At 33.6% G+C, this 17703-nt stretch overlaps 1 protein-coding gene across 1 annotated transcript; it reads left to right on the plus strand.

The window, feature by feature from the left end:
• The first annotated feature begins 8174 nt into the window (after nt 1-8174).
• LOC133199937 (uncharacterized) lies at nt 8175-15585 on the plus strand. Its single transcript, XM_061335735.1, has 5 exons — nt 8175-8370; nt 10457-10587; nt 12593-12655; nt 12983-13039; nt 14445-15585. Exons 1-5 carry the CDS (start codon nt 8214-8216, stop codon nt 15579-15581), a joined length of 1545 nt encoding a protein of 514 aa, XP_061191719.1. The 5' UTR covers nt 8175-8213; the 3' UTR covers nt 15582-15585.
• Nucleotides 15586-17703: the final 2118 nt, after the last annotated feature.

Genomic DNA, 17703 nt, shown 5'->3' on the forward strand with positions numbered 1-17703 from the left:
TTACATACACACAGTATGTAAAAAATGATGCATAAGTGGATTTTCCTGTTTCCTCTGGGAAAACTTGTTGATCTGCTGATCCAAGCTCTTCTGCCTTCTTTTCCTCTGGGAGAACTTGTGTATGCGATATTTTTGGCTCTGCTAATTTAATCCTTTCTAGGGGAGTCTGTTTCTCTGTTAAACCATGGTTTACATTTTGTACTTTAGCAAGATTTCTTTTTACATATTTTTTTTTCACATTCTTTCTTTGTTCTGGTAAAGGTGGTTTGTAACAACTTAGTAGATGTACTTGAGTTTCGTTTTATTTCATTTCCTAGAGAGGTCCTTATATATTGTTGGTTGTAATAATGAGTAAACTTCCTTATATTGACCTGAACTTCGCTTTTACAAAAGCTGCAGGTGGTGGTGCTTTAAATGAAAACGGGAAAAAAATATTTATCTCACTTTATGAAATTTAACTGTGACCTCAAAGTTAACTACAAAACAATAAATGTGTTGACAGATTCACAGATGGACTATGCGAGTTATATAGAACTCCAACTTTTCATGCAGAGTCTAAATAATTATTCAATGGTGTGTTATTCTTAAAGCTTTTGGGATCAATAAGTGATATAAAACTGAGAGCTGATCTGTAATTATAACACGGTCTTTGCAGGTGAGTGATCATATCCATTGTCAGAGGTGCATAATGACCATGTTGTAGTAAGTGATGTCCCTGCTGTGTCTTTCTGTTGGGATTTACCAGGGGGAAGATTGCTCTTTCCCTTGCTATAATTTCTTAAATGAAATGACCAAAGCAACATGCGTCCAAAGGGGGGGGGGCATGGCGGGGCTAAAGAAATCAACAAAAAGGCCAAATTCAACAGTGAAAAAATAAGATAATTTACTTTATATCAATCTGATTCTATGACCTAAAACCTTGATTAAATGTCATCCTAAAGGCAGTTCATCAGTAATTATATAAAAATACATGTACTCAAATAGATGCTTTGCTACTTATAAACTTTGGTTCCTATTGTCATATAAATTTGAATATAAATTTCCATCATATATATCTTCATAGCATGACGCCGCACTGTTTTTTATGTTAATTCTATGTCCCAAACTGCTATAAAATACTTTCTCTTCACATAAATTCTAATTAGATTTTCCCCTGGCATTTCTAGGTCACCTGAGTCACTCAGGTGACCTATTGCTATCCGTTTTCGTCCGTCGTCGTGCAACGTGCGTAACCTGGGTATCAAATAAAGTAACTAAGTACATAGTTATGAAGAGCAAGAATGCCTCTTCCAAAATTGTGAATTTCATGGCCCCAGGGTCAGGGGTTCTGGTGTTAGGGCGGGGCTCTATTGATTATATAGTGAAAATGCATTAATTCTTTGAAAATCGTCTTCTCTGTACCTGGGTATTAAATACACTAACCAAGTTTATAGTTATGATGAGCAAGAGTGCCTCCTAAAATTGTGAATTTCATGGCCCCAGGGTCAGTGGTTCTGATGTTAGGGCGCGGCTCTATTAATTGTATAGTGAAAATGCATTAATTCTTTCAAAATCTTCTTCTCTGCTCCTGGGTATTAAATAAAGTACTGTATAGGGGATTAATTTCACGGGTTGTAATTTTCACTTTTTTCTCTCCTCTGACACGATTGCGGTTTGTTGAATTCGCGGAATGGTTACCTACATTGTCTATATCAGTTTAATCGATAGCATAGCTAGAACGACATTAATCAGCGTTTCTATAGCGTTCCCTATATAAAAACTATTCACAACTATTGTATATAATGTTGTATCTTAGGCAAAACTATTCTGTACAAGTATTAAACAGTAACTGCATAAATTTATTTTTACTGTAGGAGAGGTGTTAACAAGTTGGTTAATGACACACATATAACAATTAGTTGTTCCGACTGATGTGCCTCTGAGAGAGATTATACAGAATTTGAAAATTTTTAATTTGCTCCATTTTCATCTCTACTATTATTCTAGCTGAGGCAATATGAGCAGTTTTGAAAAAAAAACAACTCTGATGAACACATTTGACATTCAGATGACATCCGGGAAGGAACATTCAATCCAACATCTGCAGGCAGTAAATATTCTATGGTAAAACCCTTGTCTGCCATAATAACGGCACCCGGGGACAATCTAGGTATTGAGTCATCATTTTGAAATATGACTATATGTGCCTATCAGATGCATTCCCTCCCCATAACCTAGATACAAATGATACCACCCTATTTTGTGTTACCCCTATAAGTATTTTTGAACGTATTATGATGCTTATACTCGGACCAAGTTAACCACTGAGCTACAACAAGTGATGGTCTTTCCACAAAAAAATTCAGTGCAATCAACCACCAGACGAGTATCTAACAGTTACAGTACCCGCAACGTTATTCTTGACATGATACACGATACGATAGGATACACGTACGATACGATAGGATACACGCACGATACGATAGGATAAACGCAAAACCTGATAAACGCAGAACACGATAAACGCAGAACCTGACAAACGCAAAACCTGATAAACGCAAAACACGATAGACCTGATAAACGCAAAACCTGATAAACGGTCTTCGCGATAAACCTGATAAACGCAAAACCTGATAAACGATCTTCACGATAAACGCATTTCCTGATAGGAATGTTAAAAATAAAGAATAAATTAAAACAAAACGATATTAAACTTATTTTATTTCAAGGTATATTTAATGCTAATTTATTATGATGTTGAAGCTACATGTATGTAACGATTAATTAAGTATGGTGGTAAATAATGTGTGCTGTAATAAAAGGACTAAATTAGCACACGGTGAAAATCATTTTTTTATATATATAATTAGCGTTTATTTTATAAATTGATTTGATTACTGTCTTAACAATGTTTTTATTGGTAAAAAAAAAAAAAAAACAAAAAAAAAAAACACTAGCTTTGAAGACAATTTCAAAAGATCTCTGAATCCATGTATGGTAAATTTGTGTTTCGTGTACAAAGTCGGTCAAAAGTAATTTTGAGCAGTTTAATTGCTGTATAATTATCGGTAAAATTAATGATTCCGACAGTACTTGACCTACAGAGAAGAATGAAATCATTTACACCACAGACTGAAGAACGAGCAACTAAACGTGGCTAATTTACGTAAGTATTCTTTTTTTCCATTTTACATATAATAGTATATGTATTTACGTTTTAAGTTCTTGAACGTTTTAACAAACTTTTTTTTGAGAAACCCTTCTCTGAGAGCACACGTATTGGGGTCATGTCCGTGTGTCGGATCCAGGATATGTCGCGTGTATTTGGTGTACACCTATACAAGTATGTACCTGTTTTGACAGGTGTGGTATAGACACTTGCAAATCTCCCCTACACATTAAAAAGGGTTTCAAACGAGGTCTATCTGTATACACGCATCATTAGGCAATAAAAAATCGCATGCTTATTCAGAGTTGAAAGCTGCTTCGAAGAGCATTGAAGTTGTACAGTGTAAGTAGTTTTACTGCATCACTTTAAAGTAGTTAGAGATTAAGTTAAGCATGACAGAAGAAACCACACGTAATTTGAACCTCGATTGAACAGTACATTTTCCCCTTTATTATCGTCACTTCATATATGTTGCAAGTTTTATTAAATTTGATTTATAGTGCTTTATAAACCTGTTTGTGCCATACCTAATACACAAAAATACTTGCTGCGTTACGTTAAGCAAACTACAGAAATAGGATAAATATTTACAAAAAAGAAGAAAAAAAATGTGGACAGCATATCAATCTCCCTCATTCAAAAAAAAAATATATATATATAACTACATGACAATATTGAAAACTTAAATTATTTGAAAATTGAACATGAGAGGAAACAAGTATTAATTATAACATTTTAGAGTTTCAAAGTTTACAATTCAAAGTTTATGTGTTTAAAAAAAAACAAACAAACAAACAAAAACCAAACAAACAAACAAACAAACAATTAAATCTCTATATGTTCGTAACCTGACATGCAGTCATCCAAAACTTCTTGATCATCCTAAGGACTCCTTTATAATTTTTTTTGAAAATTTGACTATCATTGTTATCACAAAATGTGTCACTGCCAGTAGTCAGTACTGAAAGACGTATTACAGTGTATTTATAACTCACTTCAAACCTGCATGATCATTTTCATCCGTATTCATGGTATTAGGTTTCTCTTAATTGAAAGGGGGGGGGGGGGGTGCTTAAACCCAAAGTGTAAATAAAACTAAATATCGGACTGTTGCCGTGTTGTATTAATTGACGACTGCATGTAGTGTGGGATTTGCATACCCCCCCCCCCTTCCCCGATCGGTAATTTTCTTCTTTTTTGGTTGTAATCTTTTTTCCATGACTATTTTAGGTTTTGGGGTATTCCTTGCAATTCATCCTTCTTATTTTATTTTAGAATATGTATATGATTATCGCGTGAGCTATCTCAGAGGAAATTTCTTACGAAATAACAAAGTTTAGCTTGTTAAAGTTGCACACGTTTACTTTCACTTTCTCTTTTAAACTGTGTGTGTGCACAGAAGAGATTTTTTAGTCAGACATCGATTGCAAATCATTTGTGTTCTGCCCTTTTCATTACGCTGTCCATAAGTTTAGGACCCGAAAGACTGATTGCAGAATGAATAAGCAAAGAGAGACAGAGAAGAAAAGAATGAAAAATACTCAATTTAAGATGTCCCTGATGTACGTACTTCTTGTGTTTTTATGTACAGGTGCTGAAAGTAGCAGGTTACTTTTTTTGTGATCAGAAATGTATAAAACGTCGAGTGCTTTCCTAAATTAGTGTGACATGGCTATGACTGCTGAAACTAAATTTTTCAAAATATTAACAAGGTAAAAAAAAAGACAATAGATTAAAGTCTTCCAGGCAGATATTTTACATGTTTATGATAGAACAATGTATAATTATAATGAGAGCGTAATACTGGCATTATACTGCATAGATCTACATCTTGGCTCAAATGTGTAATCCTCAATGGTCACATAATGAGGGAGAAAATTTAATCAGAATTTATCTTGTACATGTATCATCCATACATGCATGTGTTTCATATATGGAGAGAACTTGGACTGTCTTACTAGTGAGATGTGATAGAGTTATAGTATATCATTGAGGGAGTCCAGTTCCCCTCGAGTAAGTTTATTTCCCTCCACTTTACCTCGGGAAATAGGCTTGCTCATGGGGAACTTGAATCTTGCTGACTCCCTAAATGATGTACTTAAACTGTTTTTTTTAATAAAAATAAGACTAATTGACTCGTAAAGTTTTGCAATTCATTTTATGCACAGTTCAGTTATCAGATGTGCAATGGACATATGGTCGGATTACCCAGTGTCTTAGTGTAGATAAAGTTAATGAATAAATTCAACAGAAAAGAATGAATCTGCAACATTAGTCTGTTTATTAAACCTCAATGCCTCGTAATATGTAATTTTAATTGAGCAGTGTTATGAATATTCATGATTTCTATGTTCCCTTATACATAAAGATTACATGTTCTATATTTCTCACAATTTTGTTAATCTTCAATGTTAAATCATTAACATGATTAAGTTATCATACGCAGACAGTCTTTATCTGATAATTGATTCAAAGAAGCATGGTGTTGGCCCAAGCAAATTAAATTAGGAAGGACAAACTTGCTGCTAATCCCTAAAAATTTTTTGTTTTGGCCTATAAATTTAAAAAAAATTATCGTAAATATTATGCATCGTCTATTATAAATCCGTAATAATATACTAGATATATTGTTGTACACATGTATTATGAAACATGGCAGATGCTTTATTTTCCTGTCAATATATCCTTCAAAGGAAACGAAAAAGGTTGAAAAATTAAGTACAGGATATGATTTAAAATTATGAACTATTTACAATTAATTCTGATAGTCCCTTTACCTAGTTGACCAGATAGTTACATGTTTGTATGTACAGGGTGTAACCATGTTTAAAAAAACATTCATCTTACATATATGTGAGAATTTGCTTTAGACAATTTTTAACTCTTCTGAGCCAAAGGCTCAAAGAGCTAATGCTATGGCCATTTGTGTGGTGTATGTAAACTTTTTAGAATATGGGTCATAACTCAAGAACCCCTTGGCCAATTATTGTCAAATTTATCACAGGGTATCCTTGGCTCATGGGCTCCCGTTTAGTCTAAAACTAGGGTTGTGACTCTTAAACAAGGGGAGATAATTAGGAAAATAGAAACAAAAGTACTGGTTGGTAAAAAATCTTCTCAAGAACCACTGGGCAGATTATCATCAAACTTACACAAAAGAATGAGGATATGTTGTAGATTAAAATTTGCATGGGAAATCGCCCTGGGGCAAAGGACGTAGTCTCAAGGTCACTTCAAAGTTGACCAAAAATTACATTTTATTAAAGTGTCGATATTTTGTTTACTATAAGGACTAGGATCATCAAATCTTGTCAGTTGATGCATCTAAGGACCTCATATCATGTTGACTCAAAAGTAGGTCAAGGAGGCCTACTATTTAAATTTTTTGGCCATTCTTTTTCAAAATGATTTAAAGGCATTTTTTGAACAATTTAAGGCCTATGATCATCAAACTTTGTCAGTTGATGTATCTTGGGTCCTCAGAGTACATTGACTAAAAAGTAGGTCATCTTAACCTACTTTTTGAATTTTATCTCTAATCTTTTAGAAAACAATTAAGGTCATTTATAAATTTGAATACTGAGAGGTTTAGAATCATTAAATCTTGTAAGATGATGCATCTTGGGGCCATAAAACATATTTTTTAAAAAGTTGGTCACAGTGACCTACTTTTTGAACCTCGCAGGCATTTGATTTCAAAGCATTTTAGAGGAATAATTTGGACATTTTAAGGTCTATAATCATGAAACTTTGTCAGTTGATGCATCTTGGGTCCTCAAAAAATATCAACTAAAAAGTATTTCACCGTGACCTACTTTTGAAAATTTATGGCTTTAATTAAATATTTCAGGTACTAATTGGCTTAGAATTATCAAACTTTGTCAGTTGATGCATTTTGGGTCTGCAGAGTTAGTCGACTAAAAAAAAGGTCACTGTGACCTTTTTTTTAAATTTTATGGCTTTATTTAAATATATCAGGTAATTATTGACTTAGAATCATCAAACTTTGTCATTTGATACATCTTGGGTCCAATAATTTGCAGTTTCCGTTCATTTTCTTTGCAGAGGTTGCATACTGAAATGAAATCTGGTATACAGATTTATCATAAGAATATCTAGGTCAAGTTCTGTTTTCATTACGATCGATCAATTTTTGACAGAGTTATGCCCCTTGGACTTACGTGTTTCACAAACATCTCTTGTTTTTGTTTTGTTTTACATCTGAAGGCAATTCCAAGTTTTTTTTTCTGCTTAGCATCCACGCATCTGTCAAAAACCTACCTAACTACATGTATTTGCACAAAAAAAAACACACAAGCCAAAAAATAAAACTCCAACTTTATAGTCATAAAAATAACGTCATTCAAAAGAATTGGTATCATTACATGTAACCTATCTTTCTCGTAGAGAGATCTATTCTTCAGCAAATGCTAACAATAAAGTTATATGCCTTTGACATATTGTAGGCAAATATTTCAAGAAATTAACAGAATTTAAAGATTTTGACCAGTTTAATTAATTATAGGACTCAAGATTTTGTTTGGGTTTTTTTGAGCCCACTTGAGCTGAAAGCTCAAGTGAGCTATTTTGATCACCTGTTGTCTGTCTAACTGTCTGTCTGTCCATCTGTTAACTTTTCACATTTTCAACTTCTTCTCAAGAACCACTGGGCCAATTTTAAGAAAAGTTGGCACAAAGCATCCTTGGGTGAAGGGGAGTTTAAATTGTAAAAATGAAGAGCCTATCCCCCTGCACAAGGAGAGATAATCTACAAAAGACAAAAATAGAGTGGGGTCATTAAAAATCTTCTTCTCAAGAACCACTGGGCCAGAAAAGCTGAAACTTATACAGAAGCATCCTGGGGTAGTGTAGATTCTAAATTGTTCAAATAATGACCCCCGGGGGTAGGATGGGGCCACAATAGGGAATCCAATTACATCGAAATTTGTAATTAATTACTGTCAATTATCATTACACATTACCAACACTACACTGTAGCCTAATTAGTTGATTGAATATCTTAATTATCTATTATAAACAGGATCAACGTAGAATACTGTAAGCCATGTTTGCACTTGTGCTTTTCGACTTGGATGGCTGCACAGCTATAATTGATGCCAAGAAATGTCAAGTCCCTGACATTAAAGCCTTAGTGAAAGGACAGCATGTTGATGTCAAATATCATAAGGAGACATTCAAAGTTGAAATCCTGGAGTTATCTGGTAAGATTTCAGTTATCATGATTATGTGAAAACATCACTTTATTTATAAGTTTGTTAGAAAATTCATTTGGTAAATGTTAATTGATTTTATTTGGAACACCAGTAAATAAATTGTGGAATTCAGGATTCTGGTGTTAGTGCAGGGCTATATCTATCATGGATTGAAAATGCATTAATTATAAATTTGTGAAAATATTCTCTGTTCTTGTACATGTGTCAGGGATTTATCAGTACCTTCTCAGGGGCCGAAATTCGGCCCCATTCCCAATTGAAAATGAGTTAAGTTTTTCCCAATTTGGCAGTATTTTTCCCAATCGGTGAACAATGCTTTTATATTTAATTATCTTGGAAAAATAGTCAGATTGTGTGTAATTTTCATCTATTTAACTCATTTAGCAAAACTACAGTCATAACACATGTTTAAAAACACTGTAAAAACATCGCCAACTTTTAATCCGAATTTCCTCCGTTTTTCTGAAAATGGTGATATTGTGTAATTATATAGATTTATTAAGTTATTTCCACCTACTCAATTGATCTACGAGTGAATGATAAGGACTGTCTGCATTATTTCAGATAGAAAAATATATCTTCAATGCATTAATTAATACATATTAAAAGAGGACTTTGAGAAAATATGTACTTAGTATAATTTTTGCAGGAGGTTTATAATCTCCAGGAACAGATTCTATAATGACATAAATTGGAATCTCATACACACATTTACTACCCTAAGTTGTATAAATACTTTACACTTATTGAAGTCAATTTTACTTTTATTAGTCTATTATTCATAATTGATCTTATATGATGAAGTATTTAATTGTCTGTGTTTGCCCAAGTTAGAGTTCATGCTGAAATGTTAAATGAATTACTACTGAATACATGATTTAAGCAACATTTTCAATTTTTCCCAATTTCATCAAATAGCCGATATTTTTTTCCCAATTCCCCAAAATGGCGTTTCCCAAAATAGGCTGATAAATCCCTGTGTGTACTAAGTGCATGGTTATGAAAAAAAACTTAAGATGACCAAGGGTGCCTCTTTTGAAATTCATTGCCCATGAGTGGGTCAGGGGTCCTGACAGGTGTACGATAGGGCAAGCTAATTAAAATTAGATGTTCTGAATCTGCTACCACTTCAGAACATCTAATTTTAATTAGATTGAGGGTAGGGCCACAAACGGCAATCAAGCCAGCATATATTTATTAGGGCTTAGCAATAATAACTATATTCCAGTATATAGCGATTAAGTTAGCAAAAAATATCTTTTGTGATGTGTTTTTATACACCCGTCTTTAGACGGGACGTATTATGTTATGGCAAATAAATTTTGTTTAATATGATATTTTTATTTAAATTTTTGAAAATATCAACTAATTCAGAGCATCATGTCTCACAAATCTGAAAGCTTGAGGGGGGAGAAGTCTGCAGATGGGCATTTGTCAAGCTCTAACACAACCAGTTGAGGATCTATAATGTAATATTTGTTGTAATTAATGCCTACACCACAGGAGATGTATAAATAAATGTTATAAGAAATGGAAAAATCCTTATATCAAGGTTGACATGATTTTCTTGCACTCTAAACTGTTTGTGACAATTGAACAATATTTGACGGGGGTATCATGCTGTGGCGGAGCACTTTATTCAGTACGGATATACTGGCAAACTGTTTGGGCTTTAGATTTCCTCAGTAAAATATGAATTCAATAGGTCAGGAATGTTTTCAATCGTACCAAACAGTACCAAGTTGTAAGGTAGCTGTAAGGTAGCTGTTGTATGGTTGCATTTTGTTCAAAAACTGTAGTGAAGTCAACAAGACCTTTTTTGTAACACACTCTGCTTGTAAATGAAGGTTAATAAAATGAGAAAAAGAGCATTATAACTGTCATTTAAAATATTGCAATACACATCGCAATACAGTTAAAAACATTACAATATATCGCAATTCAACATTCCCAGCTGATACCCAGCCCTAATATTTATCATGAAGTGCAATTGTGCTATGAGAAATATGCCAGCCTGAAGTGTTCTTGTTCCTTTCTTCAAAAAAGGAATATAAATAACTTTATTTATTTTCAGAGTCCAGAGCTGTTCTGAACCAGTATGAGGATGATTGGTCCTCCAGCCATAGGTCACTGGCCCTAGATAAAGAAAAGAAAAAGAGAAGAAACAAAAGAAATGGATATCTAGCTGTTTGGCCACATGATCAGGTAGGTTATAGTTTCATTTATTGTGGGGTCTACTGAATAGCATACACAGAGTCAATTTATCTTAGGCTGGTGGTAGGATGGGGCACTGTAGGGGATAAAAGATTTTATACATGGAAATGTATTTAACAACTGGATGTGTTTGTGAAACACTGATGCCCAGTATGGCTGCTCATGTCAAAGGTTAAAATTTCTCAAAAGCAAGTCAAACTCCAAGGTCAAGGTCAAAAGTGTCAAAATTATTGGTACTCAAAGCGAGTTCTTGTCACAAAGAAAAAATAACTTTAATATGAAAATCCTAGCTCCAACCATTCAAAACTTATGACTAAGGTGTAAGTTTTTTCCAAAGAAGATCAAATGCAAAGGTCAAAAGGTCAAAAAATTGTGTCTGAGGCCAAAATAAAAAATACCTTTGTTTCCCCTAACGCGACCGACCCACTTAAATCATGCCGACTGAAAAGTTTTTTTAATAAGATTATTCAAATATTTTTTTTTTATTGTTTATCAAATTCATAAAATACAATTTCATCGAATTCCTTTTTTTATCAGAATGGCGGCTTTTGTTTTACTCTCATTTGGCGCCCACAACTTGTGGCACAGAGGGTTAGTTTTTGTTATAAAACAACGGCGAGTATCAATCTTATTATATATATTTAACTTATTAGAATCATACACTCTTGAGACATTTCTTGAATTAAATGTACCATGACTAAGGTGTGTAAAGATGGTATTTACAAATTATTTACAAGAAATTCTAAAATTAATACGTGGTAAGCATGGCAAAGCCTGCCTCATGAGCAGATGAGGGGTATACAAATCAATAAATTTCACTGCATTTCATTCGTTTTGATGTATTGTATGATTCTATTTTTACTATATAGGACCATAGTTGTAAATTTGTCTTTGAATAATTATTTCATCTTAATAAATATAATTCAGATGTCATTTCTTCATTCCTTTTATCTATGGGATATTAACTTCGTGACTATAACAATAGATATATTTTAGATATGGTTTAATTTAATTAAATATTGTTTATACATGTACACTATTTCCTAATAGTGTCGAAATCTTTAAAATTGGTGAATGGTACGGCTTCCTGAGACGTCCAGTGTATTTTTCTTTAGTTACGCCCTTGAAATAGATTGTTTCTTTGATTTAAAATCCTTTAGAAATTTGTTGGGCCGGTGGAGGGCTCCTAATTTAGACTTTTACTCGGCACTTATGGCCACTGATCAGTAAGGGATCTTTTTCGTGCCAACATCTACATGTATACTGCGACACTGGACCTGCGTTTTTTATGGTCTCATTCGTCTGACCAGTCTCCACATCCCTTATCGGGACCTGTGACTTAGAGTAAGCTCCTGAATTACGTCATGACTCCAAAACGAAACATTAGAATCACTGCGCCACGCGAGGCTATTGACATTTTGTCTGTGTAAGTACCCTAAGATGATAGTAGGTTTGAAAAATATACTCGGATGTCCAATGGTTGAGTATTTGCAAATCTTGTCTTTTTGTAAGTATTCGATTTCAAAAAATGTACGCTGGCCTGAGATATTTCACAAGTTCAAATGAATAATATTTGTAAATTAATTTACCATACATGTTGCTTCATTTGTATGATATTCGGTTTAAAAATCGGTTTCCTTTGTTCTTTCTTATTTATAAAGATATTCAATTTTTCAAAATGTATTTTCAAAACTGCTGTCAGAAAAAAAAAAATAATTTACCTACCTACCTACCTGACTTGAGATTTTAGGGTCGGGTTAATGAAAACAAAGATATTTTAATGATGGCCTGAGGAAATGTCTTATCATTAGGAATACACATTTAAAGTATTAAAGTCCTAGAACTAACTGTTCTAAAAATCAACAATAATGCCAAATTATTTTACCATACATTTCTTAAACACATCAAGAAGTATTTATAGACAGAATCTTTCCAGTTAAGCAAATATATTATCTGATATACAAGCATTTATAATACCCATAACTTAATTTTGTAGGAAGACATAATTCCTTCAACATCTGACATCAACCAGAACAGGGAGGAGGAGCCTGAAGAACCAGTATGTAAATTTTATCAAGATTCTTAGGGATTCTCAGCCAAATTGTATTGTTCATCAGTTTGCTCCTAATTTGCATAAAACATTACCAATTATATTAAATGGTGAATGAAGTTTCAAGAGTTATCTCCTCACTGTGGTGTACATCTTTACCCAATTTTTGTCGTCAAGTTAGAAAACTTGATTGATAAAAAGTATAAAACAAATAAGAGTTATAAACAACCATCCATAATATCACAAAAATCTTTAAAATGACTTGCTAATCTTCATTTATGATTTGAAGTTGTTTTGATAAAAAAAAAAACTTAAATCTTATTTTGATGATTGTAGAGTGAAAAAGTTAATCTGCCTAAGGAACCAGAAAGAAACAATGCCAAAGAACGAAAGGTAAGGCATAATCAACATGATCAATGCAATTTACAAAATGCAGATTCGAATTTGCTCAAACTTCCTTATTAAAATTCTCAATTTTCATGTACCAGTAGGAAAATATATATTTACATTTAATATATTTAATATATTAAAAGTCTTAATGATAAAACAAAACTGTAGATACTGAAATTGATGTGTTAGCATTTCTAAGTGGTATTAGGGTTATTCTACTAAAAATTATTGGAGGGGGCTAGAACACCACTGATTTTTATCCCCAACTAGAAGTAACAATTCTAAATCATATATAAACTACACTTTTATTAGTTCAACTGATATGCAAGCACCCCATGTAGTGTAGATAGAGTTGACTGATTTTGCAGTTTCAGTATACACAACCAAACTTTTGCAATTGTGTGGGAGGTGGGTACTGCCAAGCTAAATTTCCTTGACAAGCACAAAAAAAATCAGAACATTATTATAGAAGGGGTACAAGCATAAGGTAGCTTATGTTTTTTTTAGTATCCTATTTATATATTCACTAAATTCTTTATAAAAGGGGAGGAGGGGGGAGGGGTAGAGCCAAACAGAAATCCTTAACAAGCAGAAGAAAGAAAAAAAATGTCATCAGAGGTTTTAAGCAAATGTAGTTTTTCCTATGGTATTCTATACATGTACATTGGCAAAATTTTTTTGGAAGTTCAACAATAGGTGTTCAAATTTTTACATGGAGTAAATGGAAAAAAAATCTGGGGAAGGGGGGATATGACTATAAAGAGTGATCACAGTTTTAAAATTGGAATACTCAGGGAAGATCTTTAAAACTCTTCTTCTCAAGAACAGCAAGTCTTTGAAAAGTCATATTTATATGGAAAATTCCTTATGTAGTGTACATTCAAGTTTGTTAAAATCATGACACCTAGAGAAGAGTGGGGCTGCATTGTGTGATTTTAACTATGTTTCCCAAACAAAATCTGATTGGCTTATACTTATATGGCTGTATCTCTTATAGTTTTCAACGAAAATGTTTGAGATTTCTTACATAAGTATTTATTGTGAATCTCTTTATGAGGAATATGTGAAATATTTAGAAACCATGGGCATGAACTTGCTCTGAAATCTGATTGGATAACACTCAAAAACTATACCAGCATTGTTTTTCTATTAAATACTTTTGATAATAAAGTGTTGATTTATTACACAAAAGAACTGACTAATTTAATGAAACCTGTAGGAAATGGGGCCCACAAGGGAGTGGTTGAGTGTTTGTGGAACATCTATAACAGTTCCCGATACAACTGGGACTAGTTTACATGTAACATAGGAATATATCAAAAAAATCTGATAGAGAACGGAAGGGCCAAAGTGAGAAATGTAAGCGTTCTCTGATGATGATATTAACAATGTATAAAACTTGTTTTAGGGCTCCAATGGGAGAAAGATTACCATTCTGTATGAAGGATCTGCTGAGAATCAGTCGAACAATGCCAGTCCACAGCGTGCTCCATGCTATCTTCAGGAATTAAGTACAGATGAGGCTGAAGTTGTTGAACTCCAAATGAACTATTTCAAACAGAACAAAATCTGCACCTCATCTCAAACAGAAAAAGTTGTGGTGATCCAAGATGAGCAAGAAATTGTAGACCTTCTTTCCAGCAACAAAAAGTGTCATCACAAAGCCACCCAAATGGATAATGACTCTAGAGACATGTACCAAGTCAGAGAAATTTCTACCCAAACTGATAACAACATGCAAACAGAGGCCCAGGATTTGACTGCTGTGAACCTTAAGCTTGACGAGATTTTGAGCCTTCTACATGGAGCAATAGACAATTCTATGAGAGTCAACAACGTTAGTGAAATTGTACGATGGGTGACAGCAAACACCTCGACACCTCAACCAGGCATGCCAACAGTATCAATTGTTCCAGTTGAGGAGTCTTCAATTCTGGAGTTGCCTATAAGGGAAGAAAACAAAACATCACCAGTAATTTCCACTGAAGCAGTAATGAGGGAAGAAGAGTATGATCACTGTGATTCTTCTCCTCCAGCAAAAAAGGCCTTATTTGAAGTAAATGAAGATGTCGAGACAGAAGAGGAGCAACCTAGAGAAACTGGAGAACAACCCAGTGCTCCAGATCGCGAAGTTCGTGCTCCACTGATGGACGTCACCCACAGAGTCAGCAACAGAAAGCATGTTAGTGAAGACAAGGTTCTTACCCTGGAAAACAAGCCATTGGAACCAATTATTGAAATCAAAGATGTTAGTGAAGTTGTGCCAGGGGAAGTCCAGTTTAGAATGAGACGGGATATCCTTGCCGATGTCCAAACTAGTGCTTGTTCAGATGGAAATTTTCTGTGGCTTTTGACCAGGAAGCTGTTTCATGATCATGAGTTGCGAGGGAAGAATTTCTTTGGACGCAAAGGACGACCCCCAATTTCACCTCGGCGTAGCAAATGCCTCAAGCACGCATACATTGAATGCTGTGGAACAAGCTACAAGGAATTTACGAAAGCTGTGAGCAGCATCAACAATGGAATTCGCTCACTTAGCCGTTAACTTCAAAAGTGAAACTTGAGAGTGTTTGAAATCTTACAATGACCTCAATCTTAGTCTCAGGGACTTGTATTATCTTGTATATTGTACAACAGAGTAGAACTAAAAAAAATGGACTCTATGCTATATCTCATGCTGTCAAACTGTATTTATTAATCATATTTTATTTATTATTTAATGAATAAATTTCCTAATTCACTTTTCATGCATGCATTTTTTTCTGCATAAAAGTTCTCTATTCATGAATTGAATTTGAAACAATTTCATTTCGTTTTATGCAGTGTAGTTACTTGTACACAACAAATTCATTCATATCAGTTTCTGTGATTGCAGATGCTGGATTTTGTCTGCTAGCTTTGTTTATAATTAATTACAGTGTCTTACACCGTATAGTAGGATATTGCATTTGAACTAAATAAAAAAAAAAGATCATAAAAATAATTGATACATGTACCAAGGTAATAAATTTTATATTCCTGTTGCTATAGTCCCTACTACCATATTTACACAAGTACAACTTCTGCTTGACCTCCTAAGGTTTTATGTCTCTCCTTTTTGACCAACTTGACAATTTGCATTCTGATGAAGACCATCTCTGATAGAAACCAGACAACAATATAAATCTACTTCAAAATGTGTTGGTGATCTGATGACTTTTTAGCTAACCTGAGCTGAAAACTCGATTGAGTTTTTCTGATTATGTTTTGTCTGGCGTCTGTCTGTAAACTTTTCACATTATTGACTTCTTCTCAAGAACCAATGGGCTGATTTTAACCAGAGTTGATACAAAGCATCTCTTGGCTAAGGGGTTTCAAGGTAATTCAAATAAAGGGTAACACCCTCTTTCAAGGGGAGATAATAAAGAATTAGTGAAAATTTTGTGTCATCTTTCAAAAATCTTCTACAGAACCATTAGGCCAGAAATGTTTAAACTTATGTGAAACCTTCATTACATAGTGTAGATTCAAATTTGTACAAATCATGATCCCGGGGGTAGGGTGGGGATCAAAATTTTACATGGAAAAATTTGAAATCTTCTTCTCAAGTACAACAAAGGTGTGATCAGTCATATTGATATGGAAGCATCATCAGCTAGTGCAGATTCAAGTTTGTTTAATTGATGACCCCCAGGGATAGATGGGTCCACAATGGGGGATCCCCCCCTCCCGGTAACTTTTCAATACTGAACTGAGTTGTGCTTTTACCTAGCCAATGTGCTCCGGTAAGCAATGTGGCCCATGGGCCTCTTGTTTATTATAACTTAAGATCCAGAGGCTCTATTGAATACCATGTGGTACTTGTTCCTGAGAATCTTCTGAAATTTTAACCCCAAGGTATTGGTTTCCACTTCATATTGAAAGTTTTGTGCCAATTAAATTACTGTTTCCATCTAAATAATCTTGGTATTAAAACAGAGACATTCTTAAAATCAATCAAGAAGGAATATTTAGCCATATTAAATCCTGAGAAGAGGACCCATGGAGCACAATGAATATGTGCTAGTTTACCATGTTTACAGTAGAAAATACATAACTAAGTAGAATTTTTCAACATTTATGTATAAATATTGTGTCTATATACAGTACAATTTAAATTGTATCAAAGACATCAGCTAAGATAAAAAATATGTTTCAAACACCAAACAACTGTAATTCTAGAGAATATTTTAATAACCGTTTTGATGACTCGGTGTTCAAAGGGAGTAAGATGAAATTTATGGTAAACAAAAAACTGAATTTTAAAAATAAATCATTACTAAAAATTTAATAAATTGGAAGTGTTTTTCAAAAGTATGGAGTACTCAAACCAAACATGAATGGAAAATCAATGTTATCTTGAACAAAAACATGAAATGAAAAATGCTTACAAGAGTTCTGACTTTTGTAAACTACAGTAATTGACAATACATTGAATACAATGATGATCTGAAAATGTAATATATCACATTAACAAAATTCAACAAAGTAAGACGCAAAACATTTAGTCGCAATTACGGTAGTCAATGACAATGTCAAAATCCCAAGGCTTCACCATCATTGAGGACAACAAATGGCATGACCATATATCACCATATATCACATTAACAAAGTATGACACAAAAAATTCAGTCACAATATCAGTCAAT

Source organism: Saccostrea echinata, unplaced genomic scaffold (genome assembly GCF_033153115.1).
Source record: "Saccostrea echinata isolate AGI-Se365-2 ecotype Australia unplaced genomic scaffold, CSIRO_AGI_Sech_v1 ptg000036l, whole genome shotgun sequence".
Lineage (NCBI taxonomy): Eukaryota > Metazoa > Mollusca > Bivalvia > Ostreida > Ostreidae > Saccostrea > Saccostrea echinata.